Source organism: Rutidosis leptorrhynchoides, chromosome 4 (assembly GCF_046630445.1).
Source record: "Rutidosis leptorrhynchoides isolate AG116_Rl617_1_P2 chromosome 4, CSIRO_AGI_Rlap_v1, whole genome shotgun sequence".
Taxonomy (NCBI): Eukaryota; Viridiplantae; Streptophyta; class Magnoliopsida; order Asterales; family Asteraceae; genus Rutidosis; species Rutidosis leptorrhynchoides.
In genome coordinates this window covers 627,534,221-627,549,553 of record NC_092336.1, presented here as the reverse complement: position 1 = coordinate 627,549,553, position 15,333 = coordinate 627,534,221, and the positions used below count along the sequence as shown (strand labels likewise).

Below are 15,333 nucleotides of genomic sequence, written 5' to 3'. Positions count from 1 at the left end.
TAGAACCAGGTTCACAAACTTTTATACGTTGGTAACAGGTCTAGGCACTACAAATAAATGTTCACTTTTTGACGCTTCCATTATTTTTGACGCTAAAATATATGAATAAATTCGCATGTTTTTAACATCTATAAGTGTCACAAAGTTGTAAGCGTGGAAAAATATGGTGTCAAAAAATATAGTGTAAAAAATTATTAAGTTTTTGACACCTTTTAGTGTTAATGAGTTTTTCTTTTTGATGCTTTTAAGTGTCAAAAACTTTGTGACACTTATGGGTGTCAAAAACATGTTAAATTATTCACATTTTAAGGCGTCAAAAACTAAGCACGTGTCACAAAATGAAAACTTTTTTGTAGTGAGGTCTGTATAGTGGCGGTTCCATGATTATAATCCAATGGGGTTCCGAATTTTTTTCCATTACTAGTTATATTTGAATGTTATTTTAGTGGTAGTCTAGCTTCAAAAAACTACAAATTCGTAAGATATATGGAGTCCGAGTAGTTAAATTTAGTGGTGTCATATATACAATTTAAAAGAAAAACTATAAATTTGATAAATATATGTGGTCCTGCTGTTAAATTTAGTAATGTCCTATACAATTTAAAGAGTATTTTTTACTAAATAAAGTTCAAACTAGTGGTGTCCCGTGACCCCACGGGTTTCTTACTAAGTCGCCACTGGGTCTGGGTCTGGGTCTGTACATTGTGAAATGATACATATGACCAAATCAAGCTTCCGAAACAACTTATGGCCTGTACATTGTGAAATGACACATATGACCAAAATGTGGTAGACATATTTATAGGTAGAACCAGGTTCACCCACCAAAAATGTCTTTAAGTATTGCAATAAGAGCAATAAAAGAATAATAAGCTAAATGATATTATGTGGTGTCTGTATAGTTCGAAGGTATATATAATCAACCGAAACAACTTATGGGAGAGCGAAAATGTAAACAAGTCAACAATCTGAGAACCAAAACATTAACTTGGGTCGCACCAAATAGTATCAGTAAAGGGCAATTCTTAAAATGATAATGAATACCTTCACTCCGAGATATCAAGGCACAGTGTTGGTTTTATTTTTTGATAGAAAAATTGATATGGTTACTTTGTGAAGGATGTTATCCCACATAGGTGGGAGGAGAAAGTTGAAGGTAGGTGACTTGGTTATAAAAGGAAGGCTAAGTCTTCATTCCAAATTGCACCAATCAATACACTTTAAGTATTTGATTATTTCTTTCTTTCTTACCCTTGTTTGAGAGTTGTATTAGTTAAATATTTTGGAGAGTGTAGTTGGCTTAAGAAAGTCGTCTATATCATTGTAACAATTTGTGATATAGTGTATTTCTCTCTTTGGGGACCGGTGGTTTTTCTCCTGTTTTGGAGTTTCCACGTTAAATCTTGTGTTGTGTATTGTTCTTATTTCTTTACTATTATTGTTGGGCTGGGTGGTGGGAATTAGTGAGACCGTAATTTCCCAACAACTGGTATCAGAGTGTCAGGTTTGACGGGGGTCTCGGTTATAGGAGTCGGAGTATGCTCTGTGGTTGCCACGGGATTGGATCGTCCACATCAGAAACGAGTTCTATTGATCGTATAGGGTATCTGGTTAGACAATATTTTTTCTGATTCGTAGTAATATCTGGATTTGTTAGTGGCAAGTTGTGAATTTCCGATTTAAAGGGTCCTGGCTACCTGCTACATCTTTTGGCTATTCGAAACGTGAGCAAAATCAGAGAAAGTAATGTTTATAGGATACGGATACGATGTCGAAGTTCAGTCCAATGAGGTTTGATGTAGAGAAATTTGATGGAATGATCAATTTTGGCTTATGGTAGGTTCAAGTCAAGGATGTGTTGATTCAGTCCGGGTTACACAAGGCATTGAAAGGTAAATCCACCTTTGTTCCCGGCAGTGATTCTAGCAGTAAGTTCGATGAAGAAGAATGGGATGATATGGATTTGAGGGCAGCAAGTGCGATTCGTTTGTGTCTTGCAAAGAACGTGCTTGCAAATGTGCACGGGTTATCAACGGCAAAGGAGCTTTGGGTTAAACTAGAGCAGTTGTACCAGGGCAAGGGTATCTCAAATCGGTTGTGTCTTAAAGAACAATTTCATACTCTGCGTATGGATGGGGGTTCAAAGATTTTAGATCATCTAAGTATTCTTAATGGTATTGTTTTGGAACTTGAAGCTATTGGAGTTAAAGTGGATGATGAAGATAAAGCTTTGAGGTTGATATTATCTTTGTCATCGTCTTATGAACACATGAAACCTATCTTGATGTATGGGAAGAAAACTCTGAAGTTTGAAGACGTTACTAGCAAGCTCCTATCCGAGGAGAAAAGACTGGAAGGTAACGGGGTCTCGTCATCAGGAGATACGATAGTGTTGTGTTCGAATAGGCGAAAGAGAAACTCTGGGAAGAATCTGGTATGCTGGAGGTGCGGGAAGACTGGGCATGTAAGGGTTAATTGTCCAGGTGGAGCTAATTCGGTAAATGGCTCTAAAGGCACTAATGATGTCTCCGTTGTTACGGAGAGTGATGAATTCCTCTGAAGTCACACCATCCTCATGGTGTGTCCGCGCCACCGTGGAAAGGGATGTTCGTTAGCGGTTCCACAATTACACATGGGCATTGGTTTGGCGTTGATGCAGGTTGTGTGGTGGAAACTGATGTTGTAGCTGATGGGACTTTCGGGAAAGCCAAACATGGAAGTTGCATCATAAAGTTTCAGCTGGTTGTTCAACAACATGTGCCGAGGTGAAATGCTTGGAATGTGATATTCTAAGTGCTATACTCTTAATGGTGGAGTATGATAATTCTTGTTAAGAGTTATGATTATCTGTGATGACAATAATTGTCGGTTTAGACAATATTCGGTAAATATGCAAGTTTTGTCTCTTGGGAGATAATGTCATCGGCATGAAGATGAAGATCTTGAAGTTGTCATCGAGGAAGCATCTATATCGGTTATCCTTATAATGTTGAAGTATGGTTATCTTTTTCTATCAAAAATGTGGAGATTTGTTGGTTTTATTTTTTGATAGAAAAATTGATATGGCTACTTTGTGAAGGATGTTATCCCTCATAGGTGGGAGGAGAAAGTTGGAGGTAGGTGACTTGGTTATAAAAGAAGGGCTAAGTCTTCATTCCAAATTGCACCAATTAATACACTTTAAGTATTTGATTATTTCTTTCTTTCTTACCTTTGTTTGAGAGTTGTATTAGTTAAATATTTTGGATAGTGTAGTTGGCTTAAGAGAGTCGTCTATATCATTGTAACAATTTGTGATATAGTGTATTTCTCTCTTTGGGGACCGGTGGTTTTTCTCCTGTTTTGGAGTTTCCACGTTAAATCTTGTGTTGTGTATTGTTCTTATTTCTTTACTATTATTGTTGGACTGGGTGGTGGGAATTAGTGAGACCGTAATTTCCCAACACACAGCAGTCGTACATGATATGCACGACCAGATTGATCCTTGGAACTAATAACTGCACCAACATTTTCCAGCAAGAATATATAGGTGTTAATATTCTGCAAAACATATTATAACTTAAACATTCAGAAATAATATATATGAAAATAAGGATCTTCATACCAAACATTGTTCGCATTGTGAACACTTCAGTGGTAAATAAACAGACGATAATCTGTGTTTATTCAAACAATACCACAAAAAGAAGCCATGGAAAACCTAGCAACGGGTACGACATAAGGTTGATTGGCAAACTTTATAAGTAAACAATAGAAAGAAAGGCCTGGGATGCATGTTTGTGACAAAAAATAAGTAGTGACGATAGTGCCTAGCCACGAATGTAGATCGAACCCATTGTGATCAAAGTACTCAATTAAAATGGCCCAGCTGAGAATAAATAATTGCATAGTTTAGCAATATAACAAAAACAACCCATAAGAGATAAGAATATGTTTTGTGTTGGCCATACAATAAAATGAAGCAACGTTAAGTATAGCGTGAAAAAATCAACATGTGTCAGAAGTTAGCAGTCAAGAGCATGTTACCCTTATTTGTCGAAATAAGGTACATGCTAACATGCTAAAGACACAGCAGAATGTCACCCATGGACAAGTGTATTTAATTATAGAAGAAAGAACAACCAATTAAAATTCATGTTGAATGAGATTTATATATGAGATCCACAAAACTGAAAATTTTTAATAACAATTATGCAAAAAGTGAGTGACTCGGATCTTAAAAAATCCAGTTAGATAGGATAAACCTGGCGTGGCTGCAACAATCTACGACGGAACTAAATGTAAATGTAGTTTACGTGAAGGTAATAACAAATCATCACAGCCCCCTATTCAATAGTTTTGGTGCAGAAATTTTACACACGACTTCCCTTGACTATTAGCCGTGATTATTATTTGTATATTTATAGTATAGATATTATCTTTATTGACTTGTGCTATGTATAGGAAATATACCAATTCAATTATAGAATAGATTGAATGACCAGAATTGTAGGCATTACAGTTGTAATCTCGTGTGCATATATACGGTGTAATCTCTGTGATTTGAATTCAATGAAAACATAACCAACTTACATGGTATCAGGCCTCTCAATTCTTTCTCTCTGCATTCACCCTTCACCCTAACAGCCGCCTAATTGCCTTTCTTCTTCACTCGTTAATCACCTATCACAAAAACAATGGCAGATAAGTTTCACCCTGCACTTTCTGTCACAAACCGTAAAAATATGATACCAATTACCCTTGATATTGAAAACGCACAGTATAATTCTTGGGCTCAATTATTCAAAACTCATTGCAGGGCTTATGATGTTCTAGACCATATCATACCTGCTACTGATGATGATGGTTCATTATCCACCACCACCGTTAACACTGATCCAACCAAATCTGCTCTATGGTCTCGGTTAGATGCCATAGTCCTTCAATGGATCTATGGCACTATCTCTGTTTCCCTGCTCGATAACATTCTTGAGGACGAATCCACTGCTGCCAACGCGTGGACTTGATTGGAAAACATGTTTCAAGATAATAAAAATACACGAGCACTGTACCTTCAACGCCAATTCTCGACAATCCGCTTTGATGATTTCTCCAATTGTGCAGCCTGTTGCCAACAAATCAAAGTTCTTGTTGATCAGCTTCGCAACGTTGGTGACAAAGTCACCGATGACCGAATGGTATTACAATTAGTTGCCGGTCTCAATGATAATTTTGACACGGTTGGTACGCATCTCACCCAAAAGAGCAAATTACCCTCCTTCTACGAAGCACGGTCGAAATTGATTCTCGAAGAAACCCATAAACAAAAGCAGGTTACCCACAACTCCTCCACCACTGATTCGGCTCTCATCACCACCACCGCCAAAGTATCCGATTCCACTGTGCACGATTCATCTCAGGTATCTGATACTCCTCGCTCTAATCTGTAATGACCTGGAATTTTCCGACCAAATTATACTTATGAGATTAATATTTACATAAATTAAACCATACCAACATGATAAGTAATCCATATTGTTGAGACTTGTGTTTTTGAAAAGAGTTTTACACAACGTTTGACCGTCCAATATGACCGATGATATCACGAACTATATAACATACGATAATTATACGTTTGTGTATATATATGTATTTATATATATTTAACATGATCTAAGGATGGTTTAACATCTCATTGTGTACTAATGACAATGAGTTATAAGTATATTTTGAAACTACTAACTTAAGTTTTCAAAACGATAACTATACGTAACATTCTTTGATATATATACTTATAATCTATAATGCTTATACATATATCGTATATATAATGTTTTTAATCACTTTTTAAGGACTTAAATACATAAAACAATATAAGTATATTCACAAAAGATAGCTATATTTGAATTCTCGTTCCGTTTCCTCAAGATTTCTATACGTATATCTAGGGTATATGTACCCGTATCATACCCAACTTCTATACGTATTTATTATTGGTATATACACATCAAATCAACATCCTAATCACATTATTACTGCCCTAGATATGAGGTAACTAGGATTTGTCAAGTAGTATGAATTATTAGTAAGAAAACAAAATTAGGAATCCTTTTCTTTCTTTATAAACTAAAAACGTTTTTATAAATGAACACCATTTCTTCACTCCATTTTCTCATACCTACACCCTCATTTCTCTCTCAAAATACTCCTAACTTCATACTTGATCATCTCCAAGCATTTTACCCATCATTTAGCTTCAATTACAAGCCTTAAACACCATAAGAAAACTCTTTCAAGATAATATCAAAATAACCACCCATTTGAAGAAGTTTACTTCCAACCTTTTGATCTAACTCCACCACTCTTTGATTCCAAGATTATTTCTTATCTTATGCAGTAACTTTGTCTAAGTAACTTGAGGTAGTAACCTTGTTCATAATCTTATTCAATTCATATTCATATAGCTATCTTATTTTGTGGTATAAAATTTTAACAACAAGAACATAGTTTGAATGATTTCAAACTTGTTCGCAAACTAAATAGATCCTTCTAACTTGACTTTTAAAACACTTCAAGACCTGTAATATATCATAATGATATGCTAACCTAACATGATATAACTTGGTTTTACAAAGAACATCTTAAAAACTGAATCTACGTCGTCGGAGTGCAACCGGAGGCTGTTTTAGGTTGGATAATTAAAACCATCTTGAACTTTGAATTGGAAGTTCATGTTCTGGAAAAATGATATTTCTTATGAATATGTTAACACATAAAAATTTCATGGTTTAACTCAAAGTGTAAGTATTTTTAGAAAAATGATCATTAAATGTTGTTTTTATGATGGAAAATGATCACTTTCATAAGTTTCACCAAAGTTTGACCTATAACCTATGATTTCGAATACAAACTAAGGTATTTTCAGTTCATATTCTTAAAATTTGACTCGATCCAAGGAAGTGACAAGTTGAACCAACAAAAACGGAGTTGTAATGAAGAAACTACGACTAAAACAAGATTGGGTATCCGAAGCTAGTTTAGCTACGAAAATATTTGGAGAAAAAGTAAATTAATCATATCTTTTCTAATTAATATGATATTTTATATATAGTTACTTATGATTTGATTTTATATATTTCAGGATCACCCGTAAACAACACGAGAAGATTAATCATAAGACCTCATGATTGTACGCAACACGTCATTTGACAACACGGTACTTTATGTACGCAACACGTCATTTGACAACATGGTACCATGGGTCGAGATTAATTCTGATCAATACGAATACGATGGGGTCTTTATTTATTTTATTTAAGCAACTAATTGTGGACCACTAACATCGGACTGCTAACTACGGACTAAGAAAATATTAAAAGTATTAAAAGTATATATATATGTAATGATTACTTAAAAAGAAAATATGTTGATATATTATATATATGGTTAGGTTCGTGATATCTATCGGAGACCAAGTCGAATTAAATACCTTCAAGGAAAAAGTGAGTTTCATTTGCTCCCTTTTTAATTGCTTTTGCAATATATATTTTTGGGCTGAGAATACATGCGCTGCTTTTATAAATGTTTACAAAATAGACACAAGTACTTAAAAATATATTCTACGTTGAGTTGTACCACTGCCATATTTCCCTGTAGCTTGGTAACTACTATTTACATGGGTATTGTAAACGCGAATCCTGTTGATAGATCTATCGGGCCTGACAACCCCAACCGGACTGGACGACCAGTATTCAACGGTTGCACAGTACTTCATTTTGGTGACTACACTTGGTACGGTGTAGTGAGATTTCATAATAAAGGGAATATGCGACGTTGATTAAATGTTAAGTATGGTTACCAAGTGCTCAACCACTGAGAATGCTTTACATACACTTGCGAGTGTATTATGTTTATGATTATGAAATCTTGTGGTCTATTAACATATTGAAATGATTGTTATGATAAACCTATGAACTCACCAACCTTTTGGTTGACACTTTAAAGCATGTTTATTCTCAGGTACGAATTAAGTCTTCCGCTGTGCATTTGCTCAATATAAGGACATTACTTGGAGCCGATCATCGTAATGGGACCAAATGTTGATGACTTCGTCCAGGTGGATTAGGACGGGTCCTTTCAGTTGGTATCAGAGCGGTGATCGTAGCGAACCAGGTCTTGCATTAGTGTGTCTAACTAGTATTTGTTAGGATGCATTAATGAGTCTGGACTTCGACCGTGTCTACATGTCAAAAGTTTTGCTTATCATTTCTAGTCGGAAATCATCTGCTTATCATCCTTAGGAAATTACCTGCTTATCATTCATAAGTCTAGACACGTTTTACTGCATTTACTGCATTGATAGTGTATAGACGAATTCTTATCTTAGCATATCTGTTATTGCGAACTTTGACTGATATCTTTTCAAAGATTCTCCGTAATTTACGGGATTTTGGTATTATATATACATATGTAAATTATGTATTTAAGAGTACCAAATCTAACTCCTATAATCTATTCCATACCAAAAATTCATTTTCCCCATTATACAAGATGGATTCCGCATCTAGTTCGAATTCTTCAGATTTCGACAGTTATGCCGATATGGATTTCCATTCGGGCTCCGAAAGCAGCGTCACCGGAATGGATCAACCAATTTCCCATCATCTATTCTGAATGAATTAGGGATGGGTTCGTAATATAATAAATCACTGGAGACAAGAAGAAGGTGATCCATTCCATCCACCAAATTGCCCTCTTGGCGATGAACCTGAAGCACTTACCGGCGAACCTATTCGAAACACCATTTTCTCTCTTATTTCTAGAGTATCTCGTCACGATTATATACTATTCAATATTACAAATCTTGTTCATTCACTCGCTCCAACCGCCAATCATCCCGGTGTACTAGCAGAAGTTAACGAACTTCGCGCTCGCGTGATGGCTTTGGAGAACATGGTGCGAAGGTTGCAAACACCAGCAGCAGCAGCACCAGCAGCATAATCAGCACCACCATCAATAACATCAACAATACCATCATCACCACTAACAAACAACATCCGCATCACACGTCTCGACTTCATAATCTGTCCCACAAACATCAACATCATACGCACCATAGATACCAAGGAGTACCAACAATAATGAACGATGAAGTATTGATCCATAACTTCATTGATATTCTGCGAAGAATATGTGGTTTCAAAAAGTTTTATAGATTTCTTATTCTAGCTTAAACCGAAAAGCAAATGAGATTAATATCATATTAACTCATTAAATTCATGATTTCATCTGAAGAAAATATATATGTATATATGTTTTCATAAAGATTGTAATTAAAAGTTCTTTTGTACAAAATATTAATGGTGAAATTTTTTTTTTTAACGGGTAGGTAATACCCGAGGAATAATTAGATTTCATCTTAATAAGTTACATTGTACATTCGTCGAAGATGATTCAACAGTCATTTACTATCCTACTTACAACCACCGATATACGTATCCGTTCACCGCAGAATAACCCTTTTCATTCAATTTCATATTTGGATTTTGACTTCCCAGAATCCAACAAGTGGCATATGAAGAAAACATATGACAAAATAAAATCTGTTAGAAACAAACAAATTAACTATGAAAAATTTTGTTAAGAATCCACGCTAACTGTTAGAGCTAACTGTTCCTAGTTAACTGATTACATTTTATTTATCGCAGTTTATTTATCGCAATTTAATTATCGCACTTTTATTTATCGTCATTTAATTTCTGTAATTATTTTACGCACTTTAAATATCGGGACACGTATACAATGTTTTGACATATCATATCGACGCATCTATATATACTATTTAGAGTCACCTTAGACACTCTATATGCAGTAATGATCGAGTTCTCTATACAGGGTTGAGGTTGATTCTACAATAATATATATATAGTTTGAGTTGTGATCGAGTATGAGACGTATACGGGTCACGACACGTATTAATTAATTCGTATATTATATATTAAACTATATATGAATTATTGGACTGTTACTGTGGACTATCGACTGTGGACTAATGACATTGGATAATTAAAATGAATTAAAATATTAATTATAACATATGAAACTAAACATTTCTTCAAGATTGCCACTTGATTTCATCTTAAACCTCATTGTATCTCGACGATTACAATCAGCGTTCAAATCTATCATGATTCTTAAAAACACCTCAATCGAGAGGATAAACCAACCGCACTTCATCTACGGAAGAAAAGATTGATGCATATAGTTATGCACCTGAAAAACCCTCGAAAACTGAGTAAACGTTTGACACGTATCTGTTCTAGTTCCTTTGACATTGTTATTACCGAAGATCGTTTTTCAATCCCTTTCCAAAGTAGCTAATTTTGTCACAGCTCCAGCAAGTCAACTCCGACTTTTCATCCAAAACAACTTTATTATAACCGCGATATATATGCGTACTCTTTATTGTTACTGGGGAACCTTTTATATTCCACAATATTACCATCAGCGATTAATCATTCTAAAAACACAATTCTCCTGAAACTACCTCAGTTTGATAACCGATGACCCAGATCAGTTAACTTTGAAAATGCTGACGAAGCAGCATGTTGTAGATGATCTTAATGGCCAAAAGTTTGATGATAAAGAAAGGAGTGTTAGGAACGTTCGATAGAAAATTTAGTACCGAAAAGCGGATTATGCGAAACTATGAAGAAAGTCGTGGACAAATCACAAAGAATAAGTTTGCCTTCAAAGAATCCAAATGATTCTGTGTCTGCTGAAATCGTTAGCAAACATCTTATTTCTCATTCTAAACCTTCACAAACAAATCTTCTTCATCATCCATTGATATTATAAATTCTAAGATATTCTCGTATGTTCTATTATAAATATCCTCCATATTTCTGGCGATATTTTCACAACTATTCTTATCTTATCTGCAACATAAAAGAAACTGTGTTAGTTTCTAAATTCTGAAACCTTCGAGTTTAAAATATGAATGTTTTGAAGTAGTGTTGGGAACTGAAGCATGGATTAGTATAATATAATGACACTTGATCAACGTCATTATATTACAGTAAGTCATGCTGAGTTTCTAATGAAGCATGATGATTCACAGTACCGTCATCATGTGCCATTTACACGACTCTTACATTCTATCTAATCTCTAAACATATCAAGAGAATATTTTTCTGGATTCTGGTAATTTAACAAATCAAAAGCGTTCTATTACCATTTTCTTCTTAGAGCATTAGCTATGTTCATTCTGAATTTCATATCTACGAATTCCGGACCATTACTCGCTTGACTCGAAGTTGGGAAGAGAAAACGAAAGCATGAAGCTCCGAAAAATAATGAAGAATATAAACTACGACAATAACCCCGAAATTACAAACCGTATATATCGATGCAGATAGCAATATAGAGACATGGGAGAATTAGAAACACTATAAACACAAGAGTATAGTAGAAGTAAATAGATTCTTCTGGTGGTAGATGAAAAAGAAGAATGACAGATATAAAAATTAGGAGTATATCAAGAATCAGGACTGGATGGAGCATATTGATGAATGCTTTAAAGTAAGAATCAAGGGAGAAAGAATAGAAGGTGTGAGTCGTGGAAAATAAGGAAACGAAGGGGTGAATTTATAGTGAAATATTCGACAGAGCAATCGAAACAGATTATTGCATATAATCAAAGAAGATCCTGATTTCCTTAATCTCCAAAGAACCAAATCTTATTACGTAAGATTCTCTTTAAATCCCTTAAATCCCGGAAATCAATCATAACTACGTCATCGATTAAGACGAATATATTTTACTCATCTCACTCTTTTACGATAGTCTCATTTATATTCTTCGCATAATCGAATCGTTTTATCTACATTACTCAATGATGATAAAACTCCATTATCACCTTATATTTGTCATGAAATCCTTCTTATTGTTATCGATAACAACCTCTATCAAATTTCGGGGACGAAATTTCTTTAACGGGTAGGTACTGTAATGACCCGGAATTTCCGACCAAATTATACTTATGAGATTAATATTTACATAAATTAAACCATACCAACATGATAAGTAATCCAAATTGTTGAGACTTGTGGTTTTGAAAAGAGTTTTACACAACGTTTGACCGTCCAATATGATCGATGATATCACGAACTATATAACATACGATAATTATACGTTTGTGTATATATATGTATTTATATATATTTAACATGATCTAAGGATGGTTTAACATCTCATTGTGTACTAATGACAATGAGTTATAAGTATATTTTGAAACTACTAACTTAAGTTTTCAAAACGATAACTATACGTAACATTCTTTGATATATATACTTATAATCTATAATGCTTATGCATGTATCGTATATATAATGTATTTAATCACTTTTTAAGGACTTAAATACATAAAACAATATAAGTATATTCACAAAAGCTAGCTATATTTGAATTCTCATTCCGTTTCCTCAAGATTTCTATACGTATATCTAGGGTATATGTACCCGTATCATACCCAGCTTCTATACGTATTTATTATTGGTATATACACATCAAATCAACATCCTAATCAACATTATTACTGCCTTAGATATGAGGTAACTAGGATTTGTCAAGTAGTATGAATTATTAGTAAGAAAACAAAATTAGGAATCCTTTTCTTTCTTTATAAACTAAAAACGTTTTTATAAATGAACACCATTTCTTCACTCCATTTTCTCATACCTACACCCTCATTTCTCTCTCAAAATACTCCTAACTTCATACTTGATCATCTCCAAGCATTTTACCCATCATTTAGCTTCAATTACAAGCCTTAAACACCATAAGAAAACTCTTTCAAGAACATATCAAAATAACCACCCATTTGAAGAAGTTTACTTCTAACCTTTTGATCTAACTCCACCACTCTTTGATTCCAAGATTATTTCCTATCTTTTGCAGTAACTTTGTCCAAGTAACTTGAGGTAGTAACCTTTTTCATAATCTTATTCAATTCATTTTCATATAGCTATCTTATTTTTTGGTATAAAATTTTAACAACAAGAACATAGTTTGAATGATTTCAAACTTGTTCGCAAACTAAATAGATCCTTCTAACTTGAATTTTAAAACACTTCAAGACTTGTAATATATCATAATGATATGCTAACCTAACAAGATATAACTTGGTTTTACAAAGAACATCTTAAAAACTGAATCTACGTCGTCGGAGTGCAACCGGGGGCTGTTTTGGGTTGGATAATTAAAACCATCTTGAACTTTGAATTGGAAGTTCATGTTCTGGAAAAATGATATTTCTTATGAATATGTTAACACATAAAAATTTCATGGTTTAACTCAAAGTGTAAGTATTTTTAGAAAAATGATCATTAAATGTTGTTTTTATGATGGAAAATGATCACTTTCATAAGTTTCACCAAAGTTTGACCTATAACCTATGATTTCGAATACAAACTAAGGTATTTTCAGTTCATATTCTTAAAATTTGACTCGATCCAAGGAAGTGACAAGTTGAACCAACAAAAACGGAGTTGTAATGAAGAAACTACGACTAAAACAAGATTGGGTATCCAAAGCTAGTTTAGCTACGAAAATATTTGGAGAAAAAGTAAATTAATCATATCTTTTCTAATTAATATGATATTTTATATATAATTACTTATGATTTGATTTTATATATTTCAGAACCACCCGTAAACAACACGAGAAGATTAATCATAAGACCTCATGATTGTACGCAACATGTCATTTGACAACACGGTACTTTATGTACGCAACACGTCATTTGACAACATGGTACCATGGGTCGAGATTAATTCTGATCAATACGAATACGATGGGGTCTTTATTTATTTTATTTAAGCAACTAATTGTGGACCACTAACATCGGACTGCTAACTACGGACTAAGAAAATATTAAAAGTATTAAAAGTATATATATATATGTAACGATTACTTAAAAAGAAAATATGTTGATATATTATATATATGGTTAGGTTCGTGATATCTATTGGATACCAAGTCGAATTAAATACCTTCAAGGCAAAAGTGAGTTTCATTTGCTCCCTTTTTAATTGCTTTTGCAATATATATTTTTGGGCTGAGAATACATGCGCTGCTTTTATAAATGTTTACAAAATAGACACAAGTACTTAAAAATATATTCTACGTTGAGTTGTACCACTACCATATTTCCCTGTAGCTTGGTAACTACTATTTACATGGGTATTGTAAACGCGAATCCTGTTGATAGATCTATCGGGCCTGACAACCCCAACCGGACTAGACGACCAGTATTCAACGGTTGCACAGTACTTCGTTTTGGTGACTACACTTGGTACGGTGTAGTGAGATTTCATAATAAAGGGAATATGCGACGTTGATTAAATGTTAAGTATGGTTACCAAGTGCTCAACCACTTAGAATGCTTTACATACACTTGCGAGTGTATTATGTTTATGATTATGAAATCTTGTGGTCTATTAACATATTGAAATGGTTGTTATGATAAACCTATGAACTCACCAACCTTTTGGTTGACACTTTAAAGCATGTTTATTCTCAGGTACGAATTAAGTCTTCCGCTGTGCATTTGCTCAATATAAGGACAATACTTGGAGCCGATCATCGCAATGGGACCAAATGTTGATGACTTCGTCCAGGTGGATTAGGATGGGTCCTTTCATAATTACTCTCAATTTCATTTTAATCGTGGCAGAGGCAGGGGTTCTAATTATCGTGGTAGAAGCAATCGTGGAAGGGGAAGAAATTTTTCCCGAAATCTATACGCTAATCAGTGGAATAATCCAAATTGGGCATATTCTCCTAATTGGGCTGCTACATCACAATGGGCCACACCTCCTTGCCCATATCCTTCTTCGAACTGGGTCAGGCCCAATCATACTCAGCCTGGAATTCTTGGACCAAGGCCTCAACAGGCTAATTTTTCACAGCTTCAAACGCATCCCGCTATACTCCATCCGATCTCGAAAATGCTATGCATACCATGACGCTTAATCCACCCGATGATACTTGGTATATGGATACTGGTGCCACATCTCACATGACCGCGAACTCAGGTAACCTCGAGTCTTATTATCCTTTAAGGCATAATAAACATATAATTGTCAGAAATGGCCATGCAATACCAATACAAGGTTTCGGTACCTCTACCCTTTCTAATATATCCCGACCCCTTTACTTACGTAATATTTTACATTCACCCAACCTTATAAAAAATCTTATATTTGTTCGTCGTTTAACCACTGATAATAATGTTTCTTTGGAATTTGATCCTTTTGGTTTTACTATGAAGGATTTCCCGGAGGGCAAGCCGAT

At 34.4% G+C, this 15,333-nt stretch overlaps 2 protein-coding genes across 2 annotated transcripts; both read left to right on the top strand.

Moving 5' to 3' along the window:
* Window positions 1-4,676: 4,676 nt before the first annotated feature.
* LOC139843107 (uncharacterized) lies at window positions 4,677-5,006 on the top strand. Its single transcript, XM_071833181.1, has one exon. It carries the CDS (start codon window positions 4,677-4,679, stop codon window positions 5,004-5,006), a length of 330 nt encoding a protein of 109 aa, XP_071689282.1.
* A 9-nt stretch (window positions 5,007-5,015) lies between these two features.
* Window positions 5,016-15,005, top strand: LOC139843106 (uncharacterized). The gene is made up of 2 exons (XM_071833180.1): window positions 5,016-5,425; window positions 14,714-15,005. The coding sequence occupies exons 1-2, from the start codon at window positions 5,016-5,018 to the stop codon at window positions 15,003-15,005; spliced, it is 702 nt and encodes a 233-aa protein (XP_071689281.1).
* Window positions 15,006-15,333: the final 328 nt, after the last annotated feature.

Excerpts from the sequence above, each read along its gene's own strand:
- LOC139843106 (XM_071833180.1), top strand. The coding sequence starts at position 5,016 with ATGTTTCAAGATAATAAAAATACACGAGCACTGTACCTTCAACGCCAA. Across the intron at positions 5,426-14,713 it reads GATACTCCTCGCTCTAATCT|AGGCAGGGGTTCTAATTATC; the intron begins GTAATGACCTGG and ends TAATCGTGGCAG.
- LOC139843107 (XM_071833181.1), top strand. The coding sequence starts at position 4,677 with ATGGCAGATAAGTTTCACCCTGCACTTTCTGTCACAAACCGTAAAAAT.